Below are 15637 nucleotides of genomic sequence, written 5' to 3'. Positions count from 1 at the left end.
CAAAAAACCGTTCATTACTTTTTATAAGTCCAGCGCGTTCAGACAGACGCGACAAATGACTTCGAGTTATAATTTATAGTGATTTAAATTATAATTATAGGATATTATTAAATATAGTAAATAAACTTGTTAATTAGAATTTAAAACATCAATTAATTAATTATAATTGATAAAAGTATTACAAGTGCCTTATTTATGTTCACCTCGCTTTTATATAAATCTATATTTTTCGTTAGTTACGATAGTATACTGCATTGAAGTAGTTTCCTGTAGTTTGCTGAAAGGCTTAAGAATCTAGTTTCCAGCGCATCGTCACGTAACGCAATAAACTGAGATAAGCCTCGTACAAGTTAAAAGCGACTAGCGATTTATAGCTTTAATCAAACTTCTAATACTTTAACCGCACCATTACAATGGATACATAAGTACAAATAATAAAATAGTCACGATTATAAATAATTATTATAAAATAAAATATATAAAATCAATACTAAAAATGGTATTAACTTAAATTGTAGTATTATGAAACGTTAAATAAAAACTTATACGTAGTAAATGATACTTATTTGAGTTTCTGTAATCGCTATAAGCTTATAAGTTATGCGGTCGCAACATTATATTCTGCACCAGCGGCCATACATCGGCCCGGATGCTTGGGGCCATTAAATGGGCTTAGCGTCAGTTTTATAGGCCGCCAACTTAAACGCTACCAAAAAACGATGTACGTTGCATATTTTTATCGTCTTTTTACTTTGAAATATTATTATAATAGACAACGTCGTTCAAATATCAAATTAAATAAATGAATTTCGAACTTGTAAATTAATAAAATAATCTTTGATTGATTTAAATCTGTTAGATAGAATGCAAAAACTTTTTGTTTTCGTGTTAAAGCAATAAAAACTAAATGTATTACCTCAATAACCTAACCAAGTAGACGAATACATATCTCCGTAACACCGGTAGTCCATAGTATTGCGTCAAACACATCGGTCTGGAGGCGGTGCACTGGCGATCGATGCACTGCGACTGCGCAGTGCGCAGGTCGCCGCACCCGTGACGTAATGGGCGCCATTGTTGGAGTATGGGTGTAAAAATTGCATACGATATTTTTGGTTACCGTTTTTTACGTTATGTTGGAGTACCTTTCGAGGATTAATCGATCGTATCGGTTTTATTGTATTTTCAATTCGAAAAATATTTTATAATAGCTTAGTACCTACATATATTTTATATTTGTACATATTATGAACACGCAAAATTTGTATTTCTGCAACTTGCATTGGACCCAAAAACATCATTATAAGGGATTCATAGAATTTACACTAATAGTATTTTTTTTTAAATATATTGTATGATAAATGTCTGATGCCTTTTTTTTCTAAAGGTAAGCCAGTAAACCGGACTGGCAAATGGGCCACTTGATGGTAAAATGTCACCGCTGAAGACATTGGACTTCGACCCTTATTAACCACCGGCGTATTTAGAGTCCAGCAAAGAGACCGATAACGGGAGATAATTTTTTCATACTTAGAAAAGTACAACCAATAATGACGTTCATATAACTAAATAATAAAACGACAGAGGTCTTATTTATACGTATCCTCCTTTAAAATGTTATCAGCTCGATTCACGCTTGATGAATTATTTGACACGTAACAGTATTGCAGTGTATTTTTGTGGCTTAACATGGAGTTGTAAGGAATATCAACTATAGATCCACTATAAATCACTTGGAATAAAGTTTTAATGTTGCCCCTTATATCAATACACTGGCTCACTTACCTTTCAAATCGGAACACAACAGTACTAGTGTTTAGCTTTAGAATATATGATAAATGGGCGGTACTCCCAACTAGCTTGCACAAAACCCAAGTAAATCAATATTAGGTTACATAATAATTTAGATATTATTTTTAAATTTATAAATAAATAAAAAATACAAGTAGTTCATCTTTAACTTATATAATATCAGTTTACACCTTATTCGATAACAGCCGCTTGCAACGCTTTGTTATAAGCGCTTTACGCTCGAGGGGATCAATGAAACGTTTGATCGTGTAATATTAATAACGGTAGTAAATCTGCTTTCTTTACCGACTTTAAAGAGTGAGGTATTATATTTACCTGTATGTTTATATGCGTGTTATTTTCTATTTATGATATCGGTAGACGGACGAGCAAGTAGGTCACCTGATGGTAAGTGGTCACAACCGCCCATAGACAGTGGCATTGTAAGAAATATTAACCATTCCTTACATCACCAATGCGCTACCTACCTCGGGAACCAAGATGTTATGTCCCTTGTGCCTGTATTTACACTGGCTCACACACCCTTCAAACCGGACCACAACAATACTGAGTACTGCTGTTTCGAGGTTATATGATGAGTGGATGGTACCTACCCAGACGAGCTTGCACAAAGCCCTACTACCAAGAAATAATTTATAAATAAATATAACTTATAAACTCACTCAGAAACAATGTAGTTTTTTATCATTTTTTTTCAATGATCCAATCATTAGTTCCGGAGATAACCGACCCATACAAACAAGCAATTTTTACCTCTTTCTATTATTAGTATAAACTTGTAAAGATATAATATGAAGGTCCCGTTCGTCAGTTTTATTAATGCTAGATGTTGCCACATTTAAAAATACAACTGATACAACTTCGAACCGGAGCCTTTACCAGCTACACCATCGAACTCTTTCGAGCTGAAAGCCCAAAGCGGCAAATATCAAAGTAATAACTGCGTTAATCCCATTATACACAAGTGCACCTACAATCAGATGGGCAGGTCGATGTGACTGAGAGCAAGTACAGGACTTTACGAGTCATGATGTAACACTGTACTTTTCCTAACTCTAAACTTTAGTTAATTATCCACAGGAGAGTTTTCAGACAACTATGACATATAAACGATATATTTTGAAAATATACATATAATTGCAAACTCAGTTTATAAAAGACGCATAATAATCAGGTGCGCGGAACATTATAGTGAACCAAATTAATAATTAAAGTGACATCACTTTTGGCGATTGTACTACGGATCGTTTGTATTCGCTTTTGTTGCTACACTAAAACGTTTGACGCGCTCCACCTGCCTTTAGATTTACAATATGAGATTGCAAAATACATGTAATATAATCTTCAAAAATAGAATCTTCAACAAACAAACTAACTTTCACATTTATATTAGTAATCAATAGTGTTATGTGAACATTGGAGTGATTTATAATTGACTTACGTGTTTTGATTGTGAAAATCATTAGTTTTAATGATATTTAATCATTACAATGATTATATGATGTTATATATAATATCAATCATTATTGCGTTCAAATAAATTATTAATATATGTACGCTTTGGTTAGTACCAATTTTCTTAAAGTGATTTGGCATGGAGGTTGGTTGGGAGAGCGGTCATCGTGTTTAAGGATCGCTTTATGCTTCGTATAGTTTAATAAATATGAGCCATCCAAGAACAAAGATTCTCAGTTATAATTCACGACTTTGAATGAACCGAACGAATTGTTTTAGAATTTCCACAGACTTTAATACAAAGGAGTTTATACATTCGTTTTTATTATTTTTCCTTTGTGTGCGTTCTTCGATGGCTTTGCCAGTTGTGAACCTCTTTTTTTTCGAGTTAGTATGCTGCTTTTTTAAAAAAGGTAAGCGGTCGCCAATGCGCCGTGGGAACGAAGATGTTCAGTCCAATAAGAACAAGAATACTAAGTTTTTTTTTATGAGATCGGCAGGCGGATGAGCAAATGGGCCACCTGATGGTAAGTGGTCACCACCGCCCATAGACAGTGGCATTGTAAGAAATATTAACCATTCCTTACATCATCAATGCGCCAACAACCTTGGGAACTAAGATGTTACGTCCCCTGTGCCTGTAGTTACACTGGCTCACTCACCCTTCAAACTGGAACACAACAATACTGAGTACTGCTGTTTGGCGGTAGAATATCTGATGAGTGGGTGGTACCTACCCAGACGGGCTTTCACGAAGCCTTACCACCAAGTGTATATGTTTAGTGATCTGATAAGTGGGTGCTACCTAACCAAACTGGCTTGCACAACGCCATATAACCAAATTAATGCAAAAGAGGTTTCAAGCATTTCGTGTTTTCAACTCCGCGACGAAAACCTAATAACCTTTCATAAAGATCCCGGCCCGAGATTTAAATCTAGGAATACTTTTATTAAATGCCACCGTATTTAAAGCCCAGCTAAGAGACCGATAACGGGAGATAATTGTTTCAATATTTCGGTATAGTATTTAAACAACTACAACCAATACTGACGATCATATAATTAATAAAAAAAATTTAAAATAACAGAGGTCTTATTTATACGTACGTATCCTGCTTTAAAATGTTATCAGCTCGATTCACGCTTGAGGGCCTTTATGAATTGTATGACACGTAACGGCTTTGCGGTGTATTTTGGCTTAACATTACACATATTTCATTGTCTAACTATTGATGTACATACGATATAATGATACGGGTGTTAATTTTGCGAGAATTATATCGAACGGCTTCATATTTTCGAGATTCCTGTTTTTATTTTTATTAGATAACTAGCTGCTCATCCCGGCTTTATACAGGTACAATAAGGGTCTATAAACAAATTTTAGATTGAAGATTTTCAGGTAAGAAAAGTTGAAATTACCGACTTTCCGGTACCATAATATGCGTGTGTTATACATGTAAACCTTCCTCTTAAATCACTGTGTTTATTGATGCTAACTGCGTTAAAATGCGTTGCGTAGTTTAAAAGATCCACGTGTCCAGACGGCGGGTAGCGACTTTGTTTTAAACAAACAAAATTAAAATATACTTTATTCAAGTAGGCTCTTGTATTCTCACCGTTTCGGAATGTAGATTCTACCTAAATAAGATAAAAAGCGACATAGTAACTCTTTTCTGACAGCTAAGTGACTTAGACAACAATTACAGAGCACTGATGTCCGATAATATTATCATAATGTTTTAAATTTGCATATAGCATATTTGTATAAATAAATATGTCGCACCTACCGATCAACAGAACTATGTTAACCATGGAAATGTTATTAGCGAAAATATATTTATTTTTATGAGATACCTCAACGTAATCGTGACACGTAGTTAAGATTATCTGATACATATACGGAAGTCAAGGGTCACTTAGACGGGCCGGCCAGGGGGGCGTCATGCATGGCTAAGCGATACCGTGGCGTCCCACTATAAAGGTACCGTTGGTTTTTAGTAGGTTGCTGCTACAAGTCCAGAATTCCCACACCTCCCTTCTTTTAATGTGGGATTCATAAAATTGGGTAAAGTTCATTTACTGTTTCAAAAGTCTTCTTAGCTGATTATTTATTAAACGAAATAGCATTCGTTAAGTATCATCTAAATTTATAAAAATATATTATTAATTATTATTTTTGCCAAAGTTACGTAAAAATCATTTTGCATGTTGCCGAAAAAAAGGACTAAAAAGTGTCACATCGATGGACAATGTTATCGCGGTAAGAGGGTCTTGGTGAGACGTAAGAGGCGTGATAGCGACCGTCATTCAGGTAGCGAGTGAAGCACACTCCAAGCGAAGCAGTGTAGTGTCATCGATAAGACTTTGGCCTCATCTATGTTACTAAGCGAGATAACAATAAAGTAAAAATCGCAAAAGTGTGGCTTCAGTTTTACGTAATTGTGTATAAATTTGGCCTGCGGTGGAAAATCTCAGAGACTAGCCCGCACAGGAGAAATTATACAGCACAGATTTAAAGTTCGTTTATATTATTTCTTAGATAAGAATAAGCTTTTAATATTATATCCATTTATATCGACACTAGGCCAAGGGTTAAAAAATAAGCGGGCCACACGTTAAAAATATTAGAATTAAAATTATCAATAAACCTACTTTTAGTACATTTTATTTTTAAACTTATTTGGAATATTTAATTTTCTCGGAATAATTCTTAAATGGCACCATATCAACGCTAGCAAACGTCAAATTCCGTGAAACTGTTAAACAAATATAGGTGAATAAAATCGAACATTGCTTTTGAAAGTTAAAAAAGAATTGTTTTTCTATTCTCCTAAAACCATTCTTCTGGTATATATATAAATTAAACTATATTAATGCCTACGTAATGTTTTGTACGTATTTACATTAGAAAGAGAAAGGAATGTATTAAGAATATTTATTGACCTCCGCAATGACGTCAACTTATTTATTTCATACGGAATTAGACTGCCGATTAGGCCACATTATGGTAAGTGGTCACCACCGTGGACATTGCCACTGTAAGAAACATTAGCCATCCTTTACAATGACTATGTGCTACCAACCTTGGTAATTAAGATTACGTCATTCAAATCGAAATACAAGTAAATCTTCAATCCAAATATTTTTTATGACTCGGCACTTAAATCTTAACATTTAAAATTTTGTATTTTATGTAAACTGTTCAAGTTAGTCACTAATTGCTCTGCAACCCTGAACTTAACATTTTAAGTTATTCAAACAATCGGCATTCGGAGAACGGACTCGTTCAGAATGTTCGTGCGTCACAACGATTCAAACTTGCATTTCTTTTAGGTCATGAATGAATCATGGGATGTCAGGGGGCAATATTTAATTAAATAAATACATTTTATAATAAATTATACTCGCTTCATCCTTCCTGGACGTTTAAAAACATGGCGATCTGATTTTTCGGTCTCCTGGGAATATAACAGTCCTCGAAGTAAAATAAATACCTATATATACGTATATACTGTATATTGGTATATATTGGCTTATGTGAAACTTATTTTGGTATTAAGCGTTTGTGTATTATACTATGATGTATGTTTCCCTAAAGTCGATACAATATGTTTCACGTGTTGCAAGACAATTTAGTGAACTGTTTGTCTTTTCTCCCCGAATTTTAGTACTAAAACTCATATTTGGATATTCCAAAGAGCGAATAAAACAACCGTCTACTTAAATTGTTATTCAAAAATACACTATAAAGTATTTTTTTATTTACATTTTATCCGTCGATAGTTTATTCAGAAAGTTAATAAAATTATAATCTTTGTTGTCTGAATCTACTATGTAGAAGACTGACTTTCAGTTTGTACGTATGTACTTAAACCAACATATATTCATAAAATCAGATTCCTATCAACATTAAATCATAAAAATTTTAAAACAACCCTCCTAAAAGCCAAGGTTGTAATGTCGTTAACCCTTGACTTTATTAATCATGTGTATACATCCAAAGTCCATTTAAAAGAATTTGAAAAGAAAAAAAAAAAACAAAATACTCGTTCCATACTGGATTATATTAAAACTACAAAAAAATTAACAAACATTACTATTCTCATTTATTTTTAGAAGAAGTCAGGTTATTATTTTAAAAGTCATTAAAAAAGTTACTCACGCAAAATTCCACTGATACAGATTAGAAGAATTTAGTAAGCCAGTTTTTCATCTCTTCGTTTTTTTTTTCGAAAAAGTTTTTTGTCGATTCATGATATTTACAATCAAAATAAATTAAGCGTTCGGATGATTTAGAACGCAATCCAATTGCGAAAAAAGTTGAAAAGGTCAAGTTCATATAAAATATGTTAAAACAAAAAATATTCGTGAATCAAAATATAAATTGCGAAATTGCTGCCAAAACTGAGATCTTGGAACGTTTTTCTAGGTCATTCATGAATCATGCTAAACATATTTTTAAGTTTAAGTGTAAAATTAAATCCTCTATAAAAATTAAAATAAATGTTTGTATGTATGATTATGTCCTCAATGCGTTTCTAAATCATTAATCCGAATCAGACGAAAAATTTATACGTCCAAAAAGGCTGGTAGTCAAAAAAAATCAAGGTTTTTATTCTTTTTATGTTTGTCCATTAATATAAATGTTTTTATGAAGATTCTTATGCTATCCGTGCTTTAATATAAAGCCTTTTAGCTTTTTCTTTGATCCATGTCCAAAAACGAGAGTGCAAAATTTCAACTGAATCGTTTTCCCCACCCGAACGATTTAACAATCAGTTTCAACAATTGACCTTCATTTATTAATAGAAGATGTTAAATATGAAGGTTCTAAAACAAAGCAACTGCAAGACGGTACAATCAGTTACATAAAATGTAAGACATAAAATCTTAGTATCACAGGTTTGATCACTTTTATTGCTGAGACAAAAGTGACTTACAACGGAATTTGAAAGATTGGCAACAGTCTGATGGTATATTATTATATGATGATGATTTAATTATGTCAATTGAGGTTCATAGTAATTGTAAAAGGAAATAGGAAGGAGGAAAATAATTGTTAATAAAAAACAATTCCAATTGGTGCACGTTTCGAAGGTCAAAAATAATATCTTTCAATAGAGATAAGTGCTCATATGCGGTTAAATATCTGAAACTGTTTGCGTCAAGACGATCGATCGAGGGGTGCGGTATAATGGGAGGACAAACAAACTTACTTTTATATATATTATATTCGTTGGCATTGCCTAAAATGCTAAGGAAAATCTAGATTATTACGTGCATCATGACTGAGTTGGTTGACTTAGTCTGGAAAACTTCTAGTTCTAACAATTTAGTCTTAACCAAAGGGTTTGAACCAAGACTTGTATACCGATTTTAAAACTTATAATATGTTCTGGAATGCGATCATGCCACATTTGAGAAGCACAGAAATAAGCCCCAAACCTTCTCAAAAGCACAATAGGCCGTTGCTCATCAGTGGAACATTAATATGCTGTTAATTTACTTTACACTATTCGTTGTAAATTTAACTTGAAGTTGTAAGAAATAATATGTCTACGGATTGCATAGTTGATTCGTAGAGAAGAGTACTTTGCGACAAAACATTTTTTCAAAATGAAAAAGAATCCATTTCAGGCCATCTGCATGAGGAATTGTTCGGATTTTCTTTTGTGATTTCTCGTTCTAGGTAGGATTAACTCGGCTTGCCTTCAGGAAGTCTGGACACATTGGCTAGAGTCCAGCTTAGTCTGGGAATTTTGCATTTCAAAGCAGTTTTCGGATAGCATAATTCAGGTCAGTATTTACGTATCACCTTTGCTTTTTCTATGTAAATACATATATGTATGAGCTTCAAAAATTACATGTAAATTAAGGATATGGGTACAAAAAGGTTACATTTATAGCTACGAACACAATAGAAGGGGAAGTTAAGTAGAATATTTTGGCAAATCTTTGGAATACCAATTTTTAAGAACATTGATTCTTTGCAAGATTGTCGAAATCACGAATCTAAATTTTATAAACTAAGCATAATCATACATAAAATCCACAATACATTGTTTGTTTAACAAAATTTTCAAACACAAAATTACAATGCACAAATAATTCTGCTTAAGATATAGTAATTACAACAAGCTTTTAAAATCATTTCTTTTTCGTATATACGAGTTGTTTTTAACTGGCATACATATCAAGCGGGAGGTACAAAAGAGATGACCCTGGCACAGTGCCAAGTAAATATTACGAAGAATCTCTCGTCCACAATACGTATAGGCTTTATTCTTATAGGCCTTTTATAATTACTCCGTAATTATATGACTAACGAGCTGGTGTACTCGAGTTGGCATACGAGTTGAATATATAGAAAAAGAAGAATATCCCTTTAGAAACCGTGTTGGAAGTATAGTGGAATGGAATCCTAGTACGTTCAAGTGAAGCATGAAGAGTTGTTCCAATTTTCGTTGGAATAAAATAGATGAATTCACTATGTTTTCAATTATTTAACTACAAAATTTGATGATTCTTCTCTAGAATATACGTTTCGAAGATTTATATTTAATTTTATCTTGTGACATCATGATTTTTTTTTATGTTATAAGGGGCAAACGAGCAGGAGGCTCACCTGATGGAAAGTGATTACCACCGTCCATGGACATCTGTAACACCAGGGAGGTTACAGGTGCGTTGCCGGCCTTTAAGAAATAAGTAAGCTCTTTTCTTGAGATTCATAAAAGGTTCCCAAGTCGTATCGGTTCGGAAAAACCGCCGGCGAAAGCTGGTTCCACAGAGTGGTTGTGCAAGGCAGAAAATGCCTTAAAAATCGCGCTGTTGTAAATCCATTACGGACATCTAAGTGGTGCGGGTGAAATTTAGAATTTTGACAAGATGTCCGAAGGCGAAATTCAGCTGCCGGGATTAATCCAAACAATTCCTCGGAACACTCCCCATGGAAAATTCGGTAGAAGATGCAGAGTGATCCAACATCTCATGATTGATGATGAGTTATATACAAAGGGAATAACTGTAAGGTTAGGTTAGATATATGTTTTAATACATATTTATTAAAAAGGCACTCCATAACAAACCATTTATTTTTAGTAAATATTAAGCAATATTTATGACACAAAATAGTCTGATGGCAGATGTCTATGAACACATATATACAAAAATGACTCGAATGTGTGACCATCAACATGCATTCAAACTATAATCCCAAGATATATCAAATTTGGAACTAATTAATGCATAAAAAATTACATATTTATGTATTTTTTTCAAAGAAAATTATGTAAGAAATTCGACAAATACAAACAGCTCCATCACGAAAAGTCTATCCATGACGATAGTTTTGTTAACGGCATTAGCCATTACTAACATTCCTAATGTGCTGTTGAGCGTAGGATCTGCTTAGCCATCTATAATTACACTGGCTTATAGCTTTCTGTAACAACTTGGCTCAGTAGAGAAGTGGGCGATACCCAGGTAAGACACCACCAAGTGGTAAACTTCTGTGTTCAATTATTTGTACTTACATTGTTTTTAATAACGTTGTGTGAAAAACAGACAACATCACATTACATAACGACCTCCGTGGTCGAGTAGTGTGTATTCATGTGGTTCATTCATGGGTACGCCATCGAGGTCCCGGCTTCAATTCAAAAAAAAAAAATGTAGAAAAAGTTCGTTAGTTTTCTATGTTGTCTTGGGTCTGGGTGTTTGTGGTACCGTCGTTACTCCTGATTTCCATAACACAAGTGCTTTAGCTACTTACATTGGGATCAGAGTAATGTAGGTGATGTTGTCCAATATTTAACATTATTAGTAGTACATACAGTTGCGAAAACTCTGCCCTTTATAAGAACGAGTCAAATTCTTATTGAAATTCGCACAGGCCGGCCATTTTGTTTAGTCCAGTTTGACATTCATTGCTATTAGCATATTATATGTTACGTCAATACTAGTATTGCTACTTGGGCGGTAGAATATGATGAGTAGGTGGTACCCGGACGGGCTTGTCTGCCCTGCCACCAATATAAAATGTCATTGAGCGTATAATGCGATTTAAATAAGAATAACAATGATCTTCTCTTTATTGTGACGTCGTATTGTGTATCGCTTGAGAGAAGAATAATGTATTAAAAAAGGTAAAGTATGAGCTAAAATAACGAATCCATTTAACGTGCTATTGAAAAACATAACGAATATGTCCGGGTTTTTTTTTGTTAGAATTAAATAATAAAGATCATTGTTTATTATTTGCGTTTTTAAAATGGCACACTCGTGTTAATTATATGAAACTAAAGAAACACTTTACTTGGTAACATTTTTGTAGCTTAACTTCCTTGATCGTTAAATTTATATATGACGGAAATGTAAACACTGCATTATTTCAGTTTTTTTAACTTTTTTGTATCATATTTTTTAGCTCTTATAAAACATAAAAATATCACACCATGTAATAAAATCAATTTTTAACCCACTGTCTTAGGGCGTGGACCCATGTCTACGGTGCGGCGCCGTTTGCCGTGCAACGGTACGGCGTTTGTTTTTTAACATAAGGGTAATTGCTCTGCGGTCCTTTTTACAAAAGTTACTTCTTATATCGTTCGTCATTTGTTATTTAATTATTCGTTCTCTCTATTTAAAGAAACATTTTTAGTAACTAACGAAACATAACCCGAGTAAACTCACACTCCAGTTTTTAATAGTTTTATTTAAATCTCGCTTATTTTGTTTTAGTGTGCTGCTCTGGTTGACATACGATTTATAATTAATTTAGATTCGTGCAGAAATCCCGAAGCCTTTTAGCTTAGATTAACAGCTTGTAAATTTCCCACTGCTGGGCTAAGGCCTCCTCTTCCTTTAAGGCGAATGTTTTTGGAGAATATTGAACCACGCTGCTCCAATGCGGGTTGGTGGAATACACATGTGGCAGAATTTGAAATGCAGGTTTCCTCACGATGTTTTCCTTCACCGTCGAGCACGAGATGAATTATAAACATAAATTAAGCACATGAAAATTCAGTGGTGCTTGCCAGGATTTGAACCCGAAATTATCGGTTAAGACCACTGAGCCACCATTGGGCCCTCTCGGCTCTGAGCCATCTCGGCTTAGCTCAAAAGCACATTTATCTATCCATAGTAGAAACACCTAACCTAAGATACCAGAGATCCATATTTATTGTGTATTGCACTAGATTTACCCACCACGCACGAATATAATTAATTAGTTAATCGAAACTCTTTACGACTACGACAATAGGATTTATAAAGCCTCGTCTCCATGAAATGAAAATTGATAATTTTTACGCGGTGAACACACCTGTCTGTCCATCTGTTGTTACTTTTCATTGTCTACAAATATTGATACGAGTTTATATTATCGTTGAAGACATTTGACTATTGATCAAAAATTGAACTCCTAGAGAACAAATACACGCACCTCATTGTTCGATGAGAATTATGCGAGACTAATCCGGCATGTGAGACAATCCTAAGAAATGATTTGGCCAATGAAGGTCACTCGCATTGGCCAATGAGAGCAGGGCAATTTCCATTGGGAGCTCGTTTCGTGGAATGAACTTTAGTATTATAATTTACTCACCTTCTATTGTCGAGATAATTGTCGTAATCTAGAGGCATGTCTTTGTCGTCGTGCATGTCGTAGAGGTCGCTGTATATCGCGGACTCGAGGCGCGCCGGGTCCAAGTGGTAGTTAGGATTCTCGTACGAGAGTAGACCATTCTCTGTTGACAAAATGTTTTTTTTATAAATAACAATGATTATAGCGGTTCGTTATTGGTATTATTAATAATGCAGAGTCATTATTAATAATTCCAATACGTTATTAATAAGTTTTATACATTTATTAAAGACTAACCCGTCAAGCTATTCAGATCATTCAATAATCATATAAAATATGTAATTACATATTATTCACTTCGTTTCTCACTCGTGAAATTTTGATATCGAAATTTCATTAATACGCTATTTTGATACGTGTATTATATAAATATAATTATTATAGTCATTTTGAATTTTCACAGTCGTGTTCTGCGGTGAGTTTCGAGTTTCTTCTGATATAATAGTTTTGGTGTATGCTACAGTAGTTAAAACGTGTTCAATATTCTTAAAGATATATAGAAATAATGAAAGGTAATTTAGAAATTGTATTTTATTAAATATTCAATAATAACACTTTTCGCGATATAAGTAACATGGGTGTTAAATTAAAATTTTTAATACATGATTTAAGGAGACTTATCAAGAACTTTTGAATCGTAATTTTACAGAATAATATTAAACCAGCACCACTAGTTGGTATGTAGATTATATCGAGAAAAACCAGCAATAAACTCAATAGGGAACCCTTTTTAAAATCCAATATAAAAAGTTAACTCAGTAAAATATAATTAAATTTATATAATACAAGCTTAACTTTCAGTTTGCTCGCGCAATATTTATAAAACTTTACCAATAGTACACAAATCGTCATCTCGCATTAACCCACCCGAGGACCTTTACAATCCTCGAGGGGTGAATTAAAAAAAAATAGCTTATGTTTTTCCCGGGACTCAAACTATATCCATACCAAATTTCATCTAAATCGGCTCAGACAGCGTTCCTTTAGCATTTATAATATTCGTGTAGCCTGCCTGAAAGTCTACAAGGCAAGTAATTATTATTTTACTGTAATACATTATTTTCACACAATTAAAAACTATTTTTAATAACACCTAAGAAATATACAATTTCTCACACGCATACATACACAGTACAGTATAGTACGACACAATTTAAATGTAGCATCGACAAATTAAAAAAAAAATAAACAATCGTCAATTTGGCGAATGTATTTGGTTATATTACATTACAAATTATTCGCAAATGACATTGGCGAAATGTGTGAAAGTGACCTCTTGGCACAAATGAAAGCCAAAACAAAAAAGAAAAAAATTACAAATTATTACATTTGCATAAAGATCATTATCGCATAAGAAATATGTAAAGATTGATGATTTTGAAGTCACTTAATTCGGATGTAATCGGTTTTACGAGTTTTGCCGATGCTACATCTAAATTGTGTCGTACTATACACGCAACCATGTTTTTTTAAGATGAATTTATGTTAAACCGTTACAATGTTCATTTCCCGTCTGTCCTTGCGTCTGATTAGTTCAGTCGCGACGTGCCAGCACTTGTTCGGTTTCATGTAATGTGACGCCGAAGCCAAATAAACGATTTCATAGCAACGTTATACAACCGGCTATAAAGCAATAAGGCGATAAGCCTACGGGCAGACTGCCTACACGTCTCATTGTCAAAAAGCCTATTTGAATGTTGTAGGTTTCCTGCATATCGTAGTGTAGTTTTTTTTGTATGGGACTGTTTAACTTCAAGGTCGAATGGTCCTTTGAAATTTTTTCTATTCAAATAGGTTTTATATATATATAAAACCTATTTGAATAGAAAAAATAAAAACATCATATAAAAAATACTCTCTAAAAATATATTTTTATTATTTAAAAATATATTTTTAGATAGTATTTTTTATTTGATGTTAAAATCCACCAACATATTAATTTACAAATCAGTACGTATATACATACCCTTTATTTGAATTTACAAAGGATACCACTTTACAGATGTATCGACCAAATAACATAAATATTTTTTGTTTCATATAGTTTTTCGGGCGGGGAGATTGTAAATTGTCATAGATATTGGTGCAGTGCGAAATTTTTTCGATACCTTTTATGATGATATAGGTAGGCGGACGAGGAAATGAGTAACCTGATAGTAAGTAGTCACCACCGCAAATAGACAATGGCACTGTAAGAAAAATTAACCATTCCTTACATCGCCAATATGCCACTAACCTAGGAACTAAGATGTTATGTCCTTAGTGTCTTGTTATTGTTACTTGACGATAGAATATATAATGAATGGTTGGTACCCACCCAGACGAAGAGGGTTATTCGTGCAATCTATAACCTAGGAGCCAAGGAATCATTAAGGTATAAATTTAAAGAAATTAGGATATTAACTGTTGCTTCTCAATATATATTCTGTAATGTTTTGTATGTACGGAAAAATATTAATATTTTTATGAGAAAATGTGATTCTTATAACATTGGTACAAGAAACAAATACAATCTTGTTACTCCTGTTACTCGACTGCATAGAGTCAGTAACTCTTTTGTGGGGCAATGTATACGCTTCTACAACAGGATCCCAGAAAGCGTTCAAAATGCTTCTGTTACCAAATTTAAAAAAATTGTTAAGGAACGCTTGTGTGCGAAAGGTTACTATACAATTAGTGAGTTTATGTTTGATAGCACCTTGGGAATGAAACGATCGCCTC

At 33.5% G+C, this 15637-nt stretch overlaps 1 protein-coding gene across 9 annotated transcripts in view; it reads right to left on the bottom strand.

Annotated features, from left to right (window-relative positions):
* Positions 1-15637, bottom strand: part of LOC125072323 (protein Fe65 homolog) — an 88848-nt gene that overhangs the window by 18459 nt on the left and 54752 nt on the right. For all 9 annotated transcript variants that reach the window (XM_047682919.1, XM_047682920.1, XM_047682921.1 and 6 more), the window contains one exon: positions 12878-13019. In XM_047682919.1, the coding sequence (XP_047538875.1) occupies positions 12878-13019 (142 nt within the window). The remainder of the gene's footprint in view (positions 1-12877; positions 13020-15637) is intronic.

The sequence above is a fragment of the Vanessa atalanta genome, chromosome 21 (genome assembly GCF_905147765.1).
Source record: "Vanessa atalanta chromosome 21, ilVanAtal1.2, whole genome shotgun sequence".
NCBI classification, from domain to species: Eukaryota; Metazoa; Arthropoda; class Insecta; order Lepidoptera; family Nymphalidae; genus Vanessa; species Vanessa atalanta.
This window is presented reverse-complemented; position numbering and strand designations above follow the sequence as displayed.